This window comes from Microtus oregoni, unplaced genomic scaffold, assembly GCF_018167655.1.
Source record: "Microtus oregoni isolate MIOR12 unplaced genomic scaffold, Mior012 000046F_ref0000063, whole genome shotgun sequence".
Lineage (NCBI taxonomy): Eukaryota > Metazoa > Chordata > Mammalia > Rodentia > Cricetidae > Microtus > Microtus oregoni.
Genome location: NW_024543220.1, coordinates 11,236,338 through 11,253,598, shown reverse-complemented (window position 1 = coordinate 11,253,598; position 17,261 = coordinate 11,236,338). Strand labels below are relative to the sequence as shown.

The window sequence follows — 17,261 nt, the reverse complement described above, 5'->3', positions numbered from 1 at the left end:
CACATCTGCAGAACCCTGCAGAGCATCTGACATCCCACACTGAATACTGTGGGGGTTTGAATGAGAATGGACACACAGGCTCGGAGATTTGGATACTTCAGCTCCAGCTGATGGAACTGTTTGGGAAGGGTCAGGAGGTGTGGCCTTGCTGTAGCAGGTGTGTCACTAGGGCTGGTCATGGAGGTTTTAAAGACTCTCACTATTCCCAGTGTCTCTGACACTTGCCTGTGGATCACGATGTGAGCTCTCAGCTGTTCCTGCCACACCTTCCTCTGCCCTCATGGACTCAAACCCTCTGAAAACTAACCCAAATCTAACAAGTCCTTTTATAAGTTGCTGGGGTCACGGTGTCTTTTCACAACCATAGAAAAGGAACTAAAGCCAGGTGTGATGACACAGCCCTAATCCCAGGACGAGATATGCAAAAGCAGGGGGGTTTCTGTGAGATCAAAGACAGCTAGAGCTGTGGAGACAGACCTTGTCTCAAAACAAAACAAAACAAAAACCAGAAGAAACCTGAAGGCCAGACTCACTTCATCCTCTCCTCACCCTTCCTCTTCCTTCTTCTCTTCAATAGTCAAACCCTGGATCTTCTAGAAGAAAAGTCACTTCCAGGAACACAATAACATCAACAAGCCAGTTGGGATGCAGGGCACAGATGCTTCTCTTTAAAGCAGAGGCGCTGGCCTGCAAGCACCACACAGACTCCCACATGGACCAGGCTCCTGTGTTCACCTGCAGTGGGCAGCTCACACTGCCAAGTCTGATGCTCAGGGATCTCACCTGTAAACAGAGACTTTGCCTCTTCACTCAGGATCGTGTCTTCACAGCCTGTGCATACACTCAGACTCCTAGTGTTTCTTCCCAGATGATCATCTGTGGCTCCAGGTGCTTGTGTTTACACGGATCTTCATTTCATAGTCCTGAGACTACCTTGTGGACTTGGGTCATTGTCTCAGCACAGTAGACCCCTTCTCCATGGGAAGAGACCCCTGTGGGGACCAAATACAGCAGGACAATGACCCTGTCTACACTCCACGTTTCCCTGTGTGCACACACTTCCATGGTACAGTTGCTTTAGTGAATAAACCACAGTCAGAGAGGAACTGGAACTAATAATAAAGAGAATAATGATGACCGTGTGGTAGAAGATACATAACATCTATCTATCTATCTATCTTTATCTCTCTCCCTCTCTCCCTTTCTCTCTCTCCCCTCCCCCCTCTGACCTTCACTCGCACTTTATAAACTGATGAGCCCTGGGAAATGGATGTTGCAGACTTATGGGACCTTAGATCTGATAACCGTTGACTTCTGAGTTCCTCAGTCCTGTGCAGTGTGGGCAGAGGGTGATTCTCACGGCAGAGGTCCACACTGGAGATTCTAGGTTTCATCATTGTTCAGTACTGTGGAGAATAATTAAACTTATAATTTTTTTCTGTGGATTTTGACTTGATGTCTTCAAATCTCAACCGAACACAACTGAAGTAGAAAGTGAAAGCAGAGGTGAGCAGGGCCTCCTTCCTGCAGGGAGAGTCACATATAACACAGTGTGTCGAAAGTGCTTAATCAGAACTGTAAAAACTCCAGTCACCTCCCGATGCAGGTGTCCACAGCAGCCCCGCACCCTCCAGGACTCCGACAGCACCTGTTTCCGGGAACATTCATTTTTAGTGATTTGTGTATTTCACCTGGAATCTTCATGCTCCCAGGTTTCATCCTGACTGAGGGGCAGTTGTTCTTGGGCGGCTCAGAGACACCATGACACAGAGCGCTCCATCCCACAGCACAGGGCTCAGACAAAGTCTTGGTCCCCAGGAGGGTGAGGCCTGGGTGGGGAAGCCCAGGGCTGGGGACACCCCTGTTCCCAGTTTCACTTCTCCAGCTCCTAACCTGGGTCAGACCATTCTGGCCTGATGACCACTTGGCGGTTCTCACCGGCTTTGGGTGACGAGATACCAGGGAACCAACCAGCGTCGCCGCGGGCAATGGTTCTAAAGTCCACGGAGTCCGCGCAACTCAGAGTCGCCCCAGATCTGAGATGGGGCAATGGCACCGCACTGGCTGCTCCTGCTGCTGGCGGCAGCCCTAGTCCAGACCCAGACCCGCGCGGGTGAGTGCGGGGTCGGGAGGGAAACGGGCTCCGCGGGGAGGGCGGGGTCGGCACCGGGAATGCCACGTCCCCGCGTGGCCCAGCTGGACCTCCCGCCCCATTCTCCACCCGTGTCCCGAGCCCCGCGCCCTGCTCCCCTCCCGGCCCGCGATGTTGCCTGGGGTCCCGGCAGCAGGGTCGGGGTCTCACCGCGCGCCGCCCCCAGGCTCGCACTCCATGCGATATTTCTCCACCATCGTGTCCCGGCCCGGCCTCGGGGAGCCCCGGTTCATCTCTGTCGGCTACGTGGACGACACGCAGTTCGTGCGCTACGACAGCGACGCGGAGACTCCACGAGAGGAGCCACGGACGCCGTGGGTGGAGCAGGAGGGGCCGGAGTATTGGGAGAGGGAGACACAGAACGCCAAGAACAGCGAGCAGATTTACCGAGTGAGCCTGAGAATCCTGCTTGGCTACTACAACCAGAGCGAGGGCGGTGAGTGACCGCGGTCAGAGGTCACGACCCCTCCGCGTCCCTACCCACCAGCCAGAGTAGCCCAATGTACCAGGTCCGAGATTTGGCAGGAGAGCAGGGAGGAGACACGGTTTCGCTTTCAGTTTAGAGGAGGGCGCGGGTCAAGGGGGCAGGGCAGGTGAACGGGGCTGACCGCGGGGTCCCCGCAGGCTCTCACACCATCCAGCGGATGTATGGCTGTGAAGTGGGGTCGGACGGGCGCATCCTCCGAGGTTATCATCAGGCCGCCTACGATGGCCGCGATTACATCGCCCTGAACGACGATCTTAAAACGTGGACAGCAGCGGACACTGCGGCGCAGATCACCCAGCGCAAGTGGGAGCAGGCTGGTGTTGCAGAGATACACAGGGTCTACCTGGAGGGCGAGTGCGTGGACTCTCTGCGCAGACACCTTAAGAACGGGAAAGATGCACTGCTGCGCACAGGTGCGGGGCCGCGGGCAACTCCTCCCTCTGCCCTCGGGCTGGGCTCAGTCCTGAGGAAGAAGAAACCCTCACGGGGGTCATGCCCCTGTCTCTGAGGGCAGACAGGGTCCCTGGGGCTCCTGATCCAGCATGGCAGGGACTGCACTGACCTCCCAGGGCTCAGCCTTCTCCCTGGACAGTTCCACATCTGGCTCAGGAGGGAGGAGAGAGGATCCCAACATCACCAACAGTGGCTCCTTCAGTCTGCAGCCTCTGTCAGCCATGGCCTCTCCCAGGCCGGGTTCTCTGCCCACACCCAGTGTGTGTGGACTCTGACTCCTGTCATCTGAGTGTGTCAGCCTTACACACCAGGACATAGCAGTATCTTTACCTGATGGCAGATTGGGCGCCATACCTAGGTTTTTTCCCCCGGTGTCTAGAACTTGTCAAATAATAAATTCTCATAGAAGCCTGTGTTAAGTTTACATGCCTCCAACACCCCAATTCCATCTTTTCCTAGAATGGTCAAGTGGGAACTTATGGGGTGCCTTAGACAAATACTAAATTGTAGGGTTTTTTCTTTTCTTTCTTGCTTTTATTTAAGTTGTCATTTTGGTTTTAGCGAGTTTCTCTTCCTCACTGGGGAGGTCTTGTTTCTCTGTTCCCTTTTATTATCATGGGTTACAGTCTCCACAGGTGCCATTCGGGACTGACACTCTGTAATGAGACAAGTTAAGATAGGGTTCCCTTTAGAGGAGAAAAATTACTGTTAATTTAGACTATTTTCTGCCAGAATTAACGGTCTGAGCCCCCTGCTCTCCTTCAGCCCCAACAAGTTACAGTGCAGCCCTAGTGAACTAGGAATTGAACTTCCTCAGAGACAGGGTCTTCTGCAACTCCAGGACTGGAGTGACAGGGAAGATCCGCACACCCTGTGAGCACCACTGTGTCCCAGTGAGTGCTGCACTGGGCTCCACAGCACACTTCAGGGATCCTGGGTGACAATACCTGGTATGTTGTCTCCCAGAGGCAGGGGTTAGGAAGTCATTTTCTCTGGCTGAGTGTCACAGGTTCACCACAATTGTTCCACACAGTTTGGTGATGGCTGTTCACTTGGATTCACAGTTAAACTGGTCAGCAAGATGGCCACAGTGCTTGTTCCCCAATGGTGGCAGCAGGAGTTGGTGGCGCCCTTCATGTAGCCCGGTCACCTTAATTTCTTATTCCTGTAGGAGTTTAATCACAAAATAAATCAATTATTTTCCATTCCTTCATCCTTTTTCTCCCTCACTTATGCTATTGAAAGTCAAATATGATCATGCTGACCTGCTGGCTTATATAGATTCCCTGTTAGTTTCTAGGCCCCTGAGAAAAATGTGCAGTTCTGTGATGAGGGGACCAGCTCTACATGCAGGTCACTAGTGTGATGACAGAAGTGTTCAAATAGTGACATAGTTCAGTGTTATCATTGATTTAACTTTGTTTTTACAGATTTAAGTTTATCTTGTTAATTGTGGGATTTCTTAAATCTTCCACACAGATCCCCCAAAGGCACATGTGACCCATCATCCTGGATCTAACGGTGATGTCACCCTGAGGTGCTGGGCCATGGGCTTCTACCCTGCTGACATCACCCTGACCTGGCAGAGGGAGGAGGAGGAACAGACTCAGGACATGGAGCTGGTGGAGACCAGACCTTCTGGAGATGGAACCTTCCAGAAGTGGGCATCTCTCATGGTTCCTTCTGGGGAGGAGCACAAATACACATGCCATGTGTACCATGAGGGGCTGCCTGAGCCCCTGACCCTGAGATGGGGTAAGGAGGGAGTGGATGCAGAGCTGGGGTCAGGGAAAGCTGGAGTCTTCTGCAGACCCTGAGCAGGGTCAGGGCTGAGAGCTGGGGTCGTGACCCTCACCTTCCCTTCTTGTCCTTCCCTTCCCAGAGCCTCCTCAGTCCACAGTCCCCATCATCGCAGTCATTGCTGGTCTGGTTCTCCTTGGAGCTGTGACCATCATTGTAGCTGTGGTGGTTATTGTGAGGAAGAGGAGGAGAAGCACAGGTAGGAAAGGGCAGGGTCTGAGTTCTCTCTCTGCCCCTTTTAGAAGTGTGCTCTGCCTCATTAATGGGAAACACATCCACACCCTCATTGCTACTGTCTCTACCCTGGGTCTGCTGTCAGTTCTGGAAACTTCTTAAGGGTCAGGGACTTCTCTGGTCTCTCACAGCTTTTCTTCTCACAGGTGGAAAAGGAGGCAACTATGCTCCAGCTTCAGGTAAGAGTGGTTGGCAGGATTGTCCCTGAGGCCTGTGGGGTGAAGCTGGCATATTTGGGGAGTTCTGGTAACACATAATAGCTCTTTCAGCAAATCTTCTAGGAACCAAATTTTTACCTTCCCATGAATACATATATTTTTACCCTAGACACGGACAGTGACCAGAGCTCTGATGTGTCTCTCCCAGACTGTAAAGGTGAAACTCTTGGGACTGATTTGGGGAGGAACAAATTGGACATGATTGGATTTCAGAACTCCCAGAATCATGTTTAAGTGAGTGGTGGGTGGTTGGGATGTTGTCTTCACAGTGATTGTTCATGACTCTTGTTCTGTAGCGTGAAGACAGCTGCCTGGTGTGGATGGAGTGACAGACGATGTGTTCAGGTCTCTCCTGTGACATGCAGAGCCCCTCAGTTCACTCTCAGTAAGATGTCTGTTGTTCCCTGTGATCCTATGGGCTCAACGTGAAGAACTGGGGAGCTCAGCCAGCATATCAGGACGCTGTCCCTGCACTGCCCTGTTCCCTTCCACAGCCAACCCCTCTTGTCCTGCAGACAGGAGGGGACATCTCCATCCTGTCTCCCCCATGCTACCTTAAATTGCAGCCCCTGACTTCCCCACTGAAAATAAGAATCTGAATGTGAACTTGATTGATTATATCTTTGATCTGACAGTTTGATTGGCAGCTAAATTAAAGGATTGAGCTAGATTTTATGGAGGAAATAAATGGCAGCGTGGAGAACCTCCCAGAATCTGTGTTCTGTGCTCTGTGCATCTGGTGGGACAGGATGAGGCTGTGGGAGCTGAGTGAGAACAGGGCTGTGCCCAGGTGGAGCTCAGTGCGTTGTTGAGATTGACAAGTTCACTTGTCAGCTCTGTCTCCTCCTGGCTCAGTTCTCTTGGTCACTTAGAACCAAATGCTGACATCTGTGATCACAGGGACACTGGGATGGCCAGAGCCTTGTCCTGTCCCCGGGATTATGAGCCACCAGGGCTGCTGTCTTGGCTGTGATCTTTTCCCTGTCTTCAGTTTTTATTTCTTGTCTGTTTAGTTAGTAAGGAGGACTAGGCTTGTTCCTGTTCCTGTGAGTGGTGTCAGCCTCATTATCCTGTGGGGTCCCTGAGTGACAGCAGTAAGAGGTGTTTTCCGCCCTTGTCCCCTCAAGGCCCAACTAGGCCCCTGCACTCAGGAGACTGTGGGATGAGAACATGAGGTTCAGTCTCCTGAGCTCCTGCCTCCCTTCAGGCCCCTCCCTGAAGGTTCTCTCCTTCTTTCCCATCTATCAGAATCTAACCCGGGTTGTAGGATAGGAAGAGAGGAGGGATCCACAGGGTCTCATCTCAGATCTATCCTGTGGAGCCGGGCGATGGTGGCGCAGGCCTTTAATCCCAGCACTCAGGAGGCAGAAGCAGGCGGATCTCTGGGAGTTCGAGACAGCCTGGTCTACAGAGCTAGTTCCAGGACAGGCTCCAAAGCCACAGAGAAACCCTGTCTCGAAAAACCAAAAACAAAAAACAAAAAAGAAAGTAATCAAATCTATCCTGTGTTCTGCCCAAGTCCCCTCTCCTCTCTACCTCTGGGAATCCTGGTTGTTTCCTCAAGTGAAGACTGGTGTGGGATAATTGTATTCTGTCAATCATGTTTTAAATAAATGCTGATTGGCCAGGCAGGAAGTATAGGCGGGAAAAAACAGACAGGAAGTAAAGGTGGAGCAAAGAGAACAGGAGTATTCTGGGAAGGAGGAAGCTCCCTCAGCCATTCCTGCCCATACTACTGAAGAAGCAGGATGTGACCTGCCTTGTGGCTAACATAGATAAGAATAATGGATTAATATAAACTACAAGAGCTAATAAGTAGCCTGAGCTAATGGGCCAATCAGTTTATAATTAATGCAGACTCTCTGTGTGGTTTTCTCTGGGATTAAATGGCTGGGGGACCAGGTGGGAGAGAAACCCCAACAAGCAGGCTCTCATGTTACAGAATGCTGCCCACATGTTACAGAACAGGCTGAGTCTACTTAGATTTGTGTTTATTAAAAAACATGATTCAGATAAGGACAGGACTGAGTCAGCAACCTAGGCCAGAGCAGGTCTGAGGCTGCAATCTCCAACCTGGGTCAGAGCAGGCCTCCGACAGTGAATTCCATGAGAGCGGGAGCAGATGCAGACCAGGGACATGTGTGGAGGCAGGACTGAGCCAGCAACCTGGGCCAGAGCAGACCTGAGACAGTGAACTCCACAACAGCAGGTACAGGGGAGCAACCACTGAGCAGTAAGCCAGAGACCAAGACCTCTGTAGGTCCAGACGTGAAATTGGGTCCTTCAGGGAATAGACCTGAGCAAGGGACCCTGTGAGTCTGGGTATCATTCGAGGACTACCGAGGAACAAGGCCAGAGCCAGGACCTCTGTGGGTCTGGGCATGAGTCAGGAACCTCAGGGGTAGTAAGCCTGAGCCCGGGAACTCCAAGGAGTAGATGAGAACCAGAGTCCTTTAAAGGACCAACCCCGAAGCCAGGGACTTCTGCAGGAATGGATCCAGACCAGGGACCTTTAAGAAACAGGTCTGAGCTGACAACCTAGCCTAGAGCAGGCCTGAGACAGAAAACTCCGATTAGAAGACCCAGATATTAATCTGTGGTAGGAGCTGCGGGCCGCTTCCCGCCACCCGGCTCCCGCACTGCTAGCTTTACCCAAAATAATTACACAGAAATTGTATTCTTTTCAACACTGCCTGGCCCATTAGTTCTAACTTCTTATTGGCTAACTCGCACATCTTGATTAACCCATATTTAGTAATCTGTGTAGCCCCACGAGGTGGCTTCCCAGAAAAGATCTTAACCTGTGTCTGTCTCGGAGAAGAGAGTCATGGCGACTGCTTGAATCTGCTTCTTTCTCCCAGCATTCTGTTCTGTCTCCTCCACCCACCTAAGGGCTGGCCTATCAAAGGCCAAGCAGTTTCATTATTAATTAACCAATGAAAGCAACAGATAGATGACACTTCCACATCATTAATCCACAAACATTCAAACACCTGATTTTTGACAAAGAAGCAAAAAAAATAATCAACTGGAAAAAAGAAAACATAGTTAACAAATGGTGCTGGCATAATTAAATATCAACGTATAGAAGAATGAAAATAGATCCATGTCTATCACCATGCACAAAACTCAAATTCAAATGGATCAAAACCTCATCATAAAGCCAGCCACACTGAACTTTATAGAAGAGAAAGTGGGAAGTATATCTGAACGCATTGGCACAGGAGACCACTTCCTAAATATAACCCCAGTAGCACAGACACTGAGAGAAGCAATTAATAAATGGGACCTCCTGGAACTGAGATCCTTCTATAAAGCAAAGGACATGGTCAACAAGACAAAACGACAGCCTATAGAATGGGAAAAGATCTTTACCAATCCCACATCAGACAGAGTTCTGATTTCCAAAAGATACAAAGAACTCAAGAAATTGGTCATCAAAAGAATAAATATTCCAATAAAAAATGGAGTACAGACCTAAACAGAGAACTCTCAATAGAGGAATCTAAAATGTCTGAAAGACACTTAAGGAAATACTCAACATCTTCAACTTAGTTGAAGGATAGTTGCATCCTTAGAGAATGCAAATCAAACCAACTCTGAGATTCCATCTTAACCTATAAAAATGGCCAAGATCAAAAACACTGATGACAACTTATGCTGGAGAGAATGTTGGGTAAAGGGGACACTCCTGCATTGCTAGCGGGAATTCAAGCTGGTACAGCATTTTTAGATGGCATTATGGTGATTTCTCTGAAAATTAAGAAGCAAGCTTCCTCCAAACCCAATAATAACACTTTTGGGTATATATCCAAAGGATGCTCAACCACAAGGGCATGTGCTCAACTATGTTTTTAACAGCATTGCTTGTCATAACCAGAACCAAGAAATAAACTAAATGCCCCTTGACCGAAGAATGGATAAGGAAAACATGATACATTTACACAATGGAGTATTACACAGCAGAAAAAAATAACGCATCTAGCCGGGCGGTGGTGGCGCACGCCTTTAATCCCAGCATTCGGGAGGCAGAGGCAGGCGGATCTCTGGGAGTTCAAGGCCAGCCTGGTCTACAAGAGCTAGTTCAGGGATGGGCACAGAAGCTACAGAGAAACCCTGTCTCAAAAAACCAAAAAAAAAAAAAATAACGCATCTTGAATTTTGAAGGAAAATGGCTGGAGCTAGAAAACATTATTTTGAGTAAGGTAACCCAGACCCAGAAAGACAATTATCACACGTATTCACTCATAAGTGGTTTGTAAACATAAAGCAAAAAAATCAGCCCACAAATCACAATCCCAGATAACCTAGACAACAGTGAAAACCCTAAGAGAGACTTACATAGATCTAATCTACATGGGAAGTAGAAAGTAGAAAAAGACAAGATGTCCTGAGTAAATTGGAAGCATGGGGACCTTAGGAAAGAGGTGAAGGGGAGGGGAGAGGCAGAGGGGAGAAGAGAAAAATGTAGAGCTCAATAAAAATCAATCCACAAAAACATGATTCATGGGCTGAAGAGATGACTCAGGGCTTGAGAGCACTTGCTGCTTTTGCAGAGGACCCAGGTTCAGATCCCAGCACCTAATGATGGCTCATAACCATCCATAACTCCTGTTATGACCAGTGAGCTGAGGGTTTACTCAGCTGATGGTGGATGGATGTTTTCCTTGGTCTGCCGTCACTGTCTCTATCTGGAATGGGGGAAATCCAGTCCTCATGCAGGGGGCACCACTATGTGAATTGTTTATGTAAATTTTTCTATTATTAATAAAACTCGGGGGTCAGATATTGTGGTAAAAACCTGATAGATCAAGAAAGGAGTGGAGAAGCAACCAGCTGACCCTGTCTCTTCGTGCTTCCCACATTGAAGAGGCCCATGAATCTTTACAGGCCTACCCTTCTCTTTCCTCTGCCTCTATCATATTGTATCCTGGGTCCCCCACAATGTCATGGCTAATTCCAGACAGCTAGTTCTTGACTCCGCCCCCTGACTCAAGGATAACTTTATTGACAGTCTTGAGTTTCACAGTACAATCAACTATCCCTCTAGATTTCCCCCCTTGTCTACATAAAAAGGAAAAGTTTTAACTCTAACATAGTAAAGCTATGTACAATAAGAACAATTATCAGGTAGGAATTACACTTACATGCCCCAGTAGAGGGCGCTGGAGATGCACACCTTTAGTTCCAGCAGTAGAGGGCGCTGGAGATGCACACCTTTAGTTCCAGCAGTAGAGGGCGCTGGAGATGCACACCTTTAGTCCCAGCAGTAGAGGGCGCTGGAGATGCACACCTTTAATTCCAGCACTCGGGAGACAGAGGCAGGCTGATCTCTGTGAGTTCGAGGGCAGCCTGGTCTACATAGTCAGTTCCAGGGCAGGCTCCAAAGTTACAGAAAAAACTTTTCTCAAAAAAAAAAAAAATCTACAATGTACAATCCATTTGTATTTGACTAATTGGTAGAAATTATTCTATTATCTGTCATACCTTAGTGAATTCAATGCTTTAAACCTAAAACCCTTTCCAACGTAACTTCTATTACTATCCTAAAACTACCGTTTTAGACCTCAGACATTTCTAAGATAAACATCTGAAGCTTTTGTGTTTCTCAACCCTATAAACCTTACATCTCTTTGTAAGTTTCTTTTCTGAATTTTGTAGAAAAATAAAATGGTGAAACTATCTAATTTTCAACCACATCAGAGACCTGAGAAGGATAAGTATTACCTAAATGTTTAGGAAATGTTCAGGAAGTGTAGCACAAACAACTTTCTTTTGAGGGGGTTCGAGACAGGGTTTCTCAGTGTAATAGCACTGAGAAATGTCCTGGAACTCATTTTCTAGACCAGCTGGCCTTGAACTCACAGAAATCCACCTACCTCTACTTTTTGAGTGCTGGGAATAGAGGCATGCATCACCACCGCGTGGCTTCAAAGTACTTTCAAAACTACAGTAATGATAGAGCCAACTGGCTGCCTAGACAATCACCCAAGGTTTCTTCGCGATGTTGTGGCATTCAGCTTTGGCCGACAAACCTAGAATATCTGACTTGTCTGTGGAGAGGAAATTCTGAAGGACTGTCATATCCTGTTTTATGAAAGTTCAGCAGTCGCCTTTCTTTGTGTCCTGCTTCTCCAGTTTGCTCATCTTACCATCAGCAGTTGAGGCAAGGGCAGTTTCCTGCCCATTGGTTAGCTTTTCCACATAGAGAGCAAAGTCCATATGAAGTTCCCCAGTGTCCATCAGCTTCTCTGAAGGAAATTTGTGCTTTCCAGAGCAGATGTGTCTCACTCTCATGAAAAGCCTCATGTTATTAAAACATCTGAAATGCCAAAGTCTATACATCTCTGAAGTGTTTGAAGACTATCTATCTATCTATCTATGTATCTGTCTATCTATCGAAGACTGTCTATCTGTTCAACCTTGAAAACATACCTAACATGACTACAAGTTTGACTGTTATGGGTGACTAACTACTAACCTGCATTTCTTAATTATCTTAAATATTTATAATAATAGCTTTCAAGGACTAGGACTTTGCATTACATTTTTAAATGAGCTGCATAGTTCCAATACCTTAAACAAGAGTAAAAAAAATACATGCAGTATGTTATAACAAAAATAACAAATTTATTTAGCATACACAAATCCATACCAATGTAAAATATTTTAAGGTAATATTTCCTTTTCAGTTTAAAAGTAGATCCAGCAATCTACCCTTTTACCCTATCATTTCTATATCTCCCTCTTTTATCTTTCAAAGAAAGATCCATCAATATAATCTCCCTTTCTTAGTTTCCTCCCTGCCCATGACTAATAACAACTTGCAGCTAACTCCCTAAGCAACAACGAACATCCATACCTATTGAATGACCAAAGATCATCCACCCCAAGTCTTGGGAATGTGGGCATCATGTTCTTAAAAATACTTCCTGTTGCCTGGGAGCAATGGCATCTTTAGGGGAAGGGGACCCTGAGAAACTTAAAATAAGGGTCAAGTCCTGGGGGATCAGCTGTTTCATTTGTTGTCCAGTCTCAGTGTGACGGGAAAGTGCAGGACTTATCTTAAGTCCTGGCTGGAAGAGTCTGGGAGGCTGGACCTTCTCAGCTAACCACTTTGAAGTTGTCCTGAGTAGTTTGTAACTCAAAGCTGCACTTTGGGTGGTGTTTGTAAGCTTAGTGGTGTTACCACAATCCAGGCAGATTCATCATTGCAGGGCCCCTCATCTTCTTGAAGAACTCAAAGGTCACTGCTAGGAATGGTCACAGTTCACTGCAGAAAACCTAACCACTTGAAATGTCATATGTGTGAGGTTCATGTGTGACTCAGTTTCCATCTGGAGTCAGTCTAACTTACAGAAGTCATTTGAGTTCAAGCTCGCCTGTTCTGTCTTTTCCAGTACCCTTGAGGGCTGTGAAGAAGGTCTAATAAGTCCATGGGAAGAGCATTTCTGCCCATAAGAAAGCACGCATTACTATTAAGATTTGTACTGCCGGGCGGTGGTGGCGCACGCCTTTAATCCCAGCACTTGGGAGGCAGAGGCAGGCGGATCTCTGTGAGTTCTAGGCCAGCCTGGTCTACAAGAGCTAGTTCCAGGACAGGAACCAAAAGCTACAGAGAAACCCTGTTTCGAAAAATCCAAAAAAAAAAAAAAAAAAAAAAAAAAGATTTGTACTGCTATATGCCGGCTGAAGGCACTCCTCCTTAGTGATTGGCAGCTGCTTGCTTCTAGCTGAATTCTTGTATAGAGATAACACACCTGCTTGAGCTTCCTCCCAAGGACGGAGCAGGGAGGTGCCTACTGCCCTTTGTACTGCCTTTTGCCTGTAATTCATCTGTGTGCTGGCTGAGAAATAAACTTGGGGCTGTTTGGTATTTACCTACTGTCCTCCCAGTCTATCCTATGTTTCAGTCTTCATTTCTCTTAATCTGCCATTTCCTGTAACCTTGCACACCCTCCCAAGTACCTCTTGCTGATTCCTGCCAGCGCAGGCTCCAAGACATATGCAGCAGGTCTCTGGGTTAAAGGACCACAGTCTGATAAATACATTCGGATACACAAACTTAGTTCCCAGTTACCTGACTCAGACTCAAACCCAAAGCCATGTACAGGAAGCTAGATGAAGCTTATTTCTAGAATTAGTTAGTAGTCTATATGACCATAAATATCATGATGGAAAGCTTAAATATAGATATATAATAATCTTATAAATTTTGAGATAGTACTTAATTCTTAAGAAATGTCTTTAAGACAGGTGGTGGTGGCATAAGCCTTTAATGCCGGCACTGACGGCAGAGGCAGGTGGATTGGCCATCACACGTTTCATCTCAAATATTCGCATCTCTGGGTCTCTGCTTCACACATCTACTCCTTGGCCTTGGTCCCCACCTCACCTGCCCTCTGTTGTAGGACTATAAAATTTATAGGCATAAAATTAATTTTATTATTCATAAAATGTAGCCTTTCCTTGACATTCTAATTTGTCAGAAACTGGAATCCATCTCATTAAGTCAACCAGCTGGCAGTCATGTAATTGTCCCAGCTCATTTGCATGAGAATCTGCAGCTTGTCATAGTCCCAAGACTTCAGCAGATGTGCCAGCTGTTGGTGTCCACAGCAGGAGGGTTAAATGGCCTTTAAAAATGTCTTCAAGGGGCTGGAAACATGATCTCCAGCTAAGAGCATTTACTGTTCCCGCAGGAGATGATGGTTTGAACCCAGCACCATGTCTATGTCTGAAGGTGGAGTTCACAGCTGCCTAGATCTCCAACTCTAGGTACCTGCGCCCTCTTGTGGTCTCCTCGGGCACTGCATGCTCATCCCTGCCTGTCCAGGCCAAGGGATGCAGCTGAAGACAGGAGAAAACAACACACCCTTGGAATTGGTGAAACAAATCAGAGCTGAGAGGCCGGTGGAAACACGCTTTTAATAAAAACTCAAGGTCAGAAATTGGGGTTGGACCTGAAGATCTGAAAACCAAAACAGCCAGCCACTGGCTCTTACCTTGACCTCAGTCTGAAATGGCACTCCTCCGTCCTGGAATCTCAGAGAGACACTGTCTCTGAGAGCTGTTTCCTCCTATTTTATAATCCTCTCTAGGACTGGGATTTAAAGGTGTGCGCCACCACCATCAAAGGCCTGCATCACCCAGTTTCTATGGCAACCAGAACTCGAGAAGAAGGTGTGCGTCATTACGGCTACTGAGGCTAAAGGTATGTGTTACCGTGATCTGGTCTGTAAGGCTGACCAGTGGGACTGGTTCACTCTCAGATCTTCAGGCAGTATTTAGTTAGTAAAATACAAATGAAATGCCACTACACTTCTCCTTTTTGTCTAAAAAAAACTATAACTAATATAAGAAAACTATATACAATAAATACAATGACTATATACAATATATACCAGGCAGTAAATACATCTAGTCCATTTGCATTTGACAAACTCAGAGAAAATATTTTATATCTATCCTATTTTGGTGAGTCCAAAGTCTTATACTTAATTTACTTTTTATCATAACTTGCTTTCTGTATCTGGTAAACTATAACTATAGCTAACTAGTCTTGAACTCCCTCAGAGACCCAAGAAGGAAATCATAGTAACTGCGTAAGCAGGAAGTGCAAGCAAGTGACTTGAGTAATGACAGAGACGGGTGACTTCCTGAACAGGCACCAAAAGTTCCTCTGCAACATTGGGGCATCGGTCTTCAGCCTACTGGCATAACAAATTCAACAGATTTTCTGGAAGCAGGATATTTCGTGTGCTGCTTGTCTAATTAGGACAGTATACTGTCAGCTTGAGACATGGGCATTTTCTTGCCCAGTGTCTTAATTTTCCCACAAAGAAAGTAAATTCCATATGGAGTTTCTTTGCTGTCCATTATCTTCTCTGAACTAGATTGGTGCTGCCAGAAGCAAACACGTCTCATTGCCATCAAAATGAAGAACCTAAGATATTAAAACATTTAAATGCCATATTCTACAGATCTCTGAGGCAATTGAAGATGATCTATCTAAATTATATATTTTTTGACCTTTAAAACATCCCTAATGTGATATCCAAAACTGATCTGAAAGTAGCACTGTCAGCATCATGATGTCGTAACAGCCAGGTGGATTCGTTGTTGTGAGGCCCATCTTCTTCCTGGAAACTTCAAAGATTACTGCAGAAAATTTAATGTTCATTGTGGAAAACATAAACATTATTTATACAGACATACATTCAATGAAAGGTACTATAGAGACAAAAGTATTAATGGGGAAAAATAATATCTTTCCAAAATTCTTCCTTCTTTCTGTCCCATACCAGATGGATCCTGATATGAGACAGAAACACTGCATTGTATTTGACTGGCGAGCATTTCCTCTATCGTGTCTTCAATGCCTGAGATTCTCTTCCATCTCTTGTATTCTCTTAGTGATGCTCGCATCTGTAGCTCCTGGTCACTTCCCCAGATTTTCCATTTCCAGAACTCCCTCAGTTTGTGTTTTCTTGATTGTGTCTATTTCAGTTTTCAGGTGTTGAATGGTTTCTTTCATCAGGGGATGGTTTTTCTTGGCTTGCTTAGCATTCTTTAAGGGATTTATTGATTTCTTCAATTTTCTGATTTGTTTTTCCTTGATGTCGTTAAGAGAATTTTGTGTTTCCTCATTAAGAGCCTCTGTCATCTTCATAGAGAAATCTTTAAGTTCATTTTCCTGTGTTTCTGCCGCATTGGATGTTCAGGCTTCTCTGTTGCAGGATCACTGGGTTCTGGTGGAGGCAGGACAGCTCTTTCCATTGTTGGATGGATTCTTTTTTTTTTTTTTTTTTTTTTTTTTTTTTTGGTTTTTTGAGACAGGGTTTCTCTGTGGTTTGGGAGCCTGTCCTGGAACTAGCTCTTGTAGACCAGGCTGGTCTCGAACTCACAGAGATCCGCCTGCCTCTGCCTCCCGAGTGCTGGGATTAAAGGCGTGCGCCACCACCGCCCGGCTTGTTGGATGGATTCTTACGCTGTCATTTGCTCTTTTCCTCCAACTGCTGTGGCTTCTGCCTGTGCTGGTTCTTCCAACTGTTGTGCTTTGCACCAGTGTCTATGTAGCCGGCTGTTTTGCAACTGGTGTGTTTCATGCCTGTGCCTGTGTGGTCTGCTGGGGTTGCAGGTGAGGGCCGGCCACAGGGAGGGTGCTCGGGTGCTTGGGATTGGGCAGAAGAGTGTCTTGTGGGACAGTGTTCAGTGGGTGTTGGAGGTGTAACCTGGAGGCAGGTATCTCATCTGATTGCAGGAAGGTGGGAACTGCAGCAGAGCCTCAAGTTGCTTTCTTAAAGCGCCCAGGACCAGCACCCAGGGATGGTACCACTCACGACAGGCTGGGCCAACCCCACCAATCGCTAGTTATGAAAATGACCCATGAACTTGTGCACAGGCCAATCTGATGGGAGTCTTTCTCAACTGAGAGTTCATCCCTCTTCCAAAATGACTCTAGTTTATGTCAATTGGCATTAAAATCTACAGTCATTAAATTTGTGGAGAAAACAGACCCCACAATTCTAATACAAATTTCCATATTAGTTATTTCTCTATTTCTGTGCTGAAATGCCATAACCAGGCAATGTATATAAGAAAGCGTTTACTTGGACTTACTTGGACTTACTGTGTAATGGGAACAGAGATGACCACTCAGACACTTCACAGCCAACAGAAAGTCTTCATATCAGCTGGCTGGGATGACACCCAGGTACTCAGGACACAGATGGGACGACACCCAGGTACTCAGGGACCCAGAAGGGATGACACCCAGGGACTCAGGGACCCAGAAGGGACGACACCCAGGTACTCTGAGGCCCAGATGAGACCCAAGTGTCCAGATTTTTAATGCAAATCCACATTCTGACATTTTACTCAACACCTTCAGGGGCCTTCACACAGGCAAGCAAAT

The 17,261-nt window shown here is 46.7% G+C and overlaps 1 protein-coding gene across 3 annotated transcripts in view; it reads left to right on the top strand.

Annotated features, from left to right (window-relative positions):
* Positions 1-2,013: 2,013 nt before the first annotated feature.
* Positions 2,014-17,261, top strand: part of LOC121435270 (H-2 class I histocompatibility antigen, Q10 alpha chain-like) — an 808,095-nt gene continuing 792,847 nt past the window's right edge. The window contains exons 1-8 of one of the 3 annotated variants that reach the window (XM_041634484.1): positions 2,014-2,113; positions 2,319-2,588; positions 2,777-3,052; positions 4,572-4,847; positions 4,975-5,091; positions 5,273-5,305; positions 5,454-5,501; positions 5,641-6,057. In XM_041634484.1, coding sequence (XP_041490418.1) covers positions 2,050-2,113; positions 2,319-2,588; positions 2,777-3,052; positions 4,572-4,847; positions 4,975-5,091; positions 5,273-5,305; positions 5,454-5,501; positions 5,641-5,645 — 1,089 coding nt within the window. In that variant the 5' untranslated portion in view covers positions 2,014-2,049 and the 3' untranslated portion in view covers positions 5,646-6,057. Of the gene's footprint in view, positions 2,114-2,318; positions 2,589-2,776; positions 3,053-4,571; positions 4,848-4,974; positions 5,107-5,272; positions 5,306-5,453; positions 5,502-5,640; positions 6,058-17,261 lie in introns of those variants that run through there. The other 2 variants (XM_041634482.1, XM_041634483.1) reach the window with 2 other exon arrangements.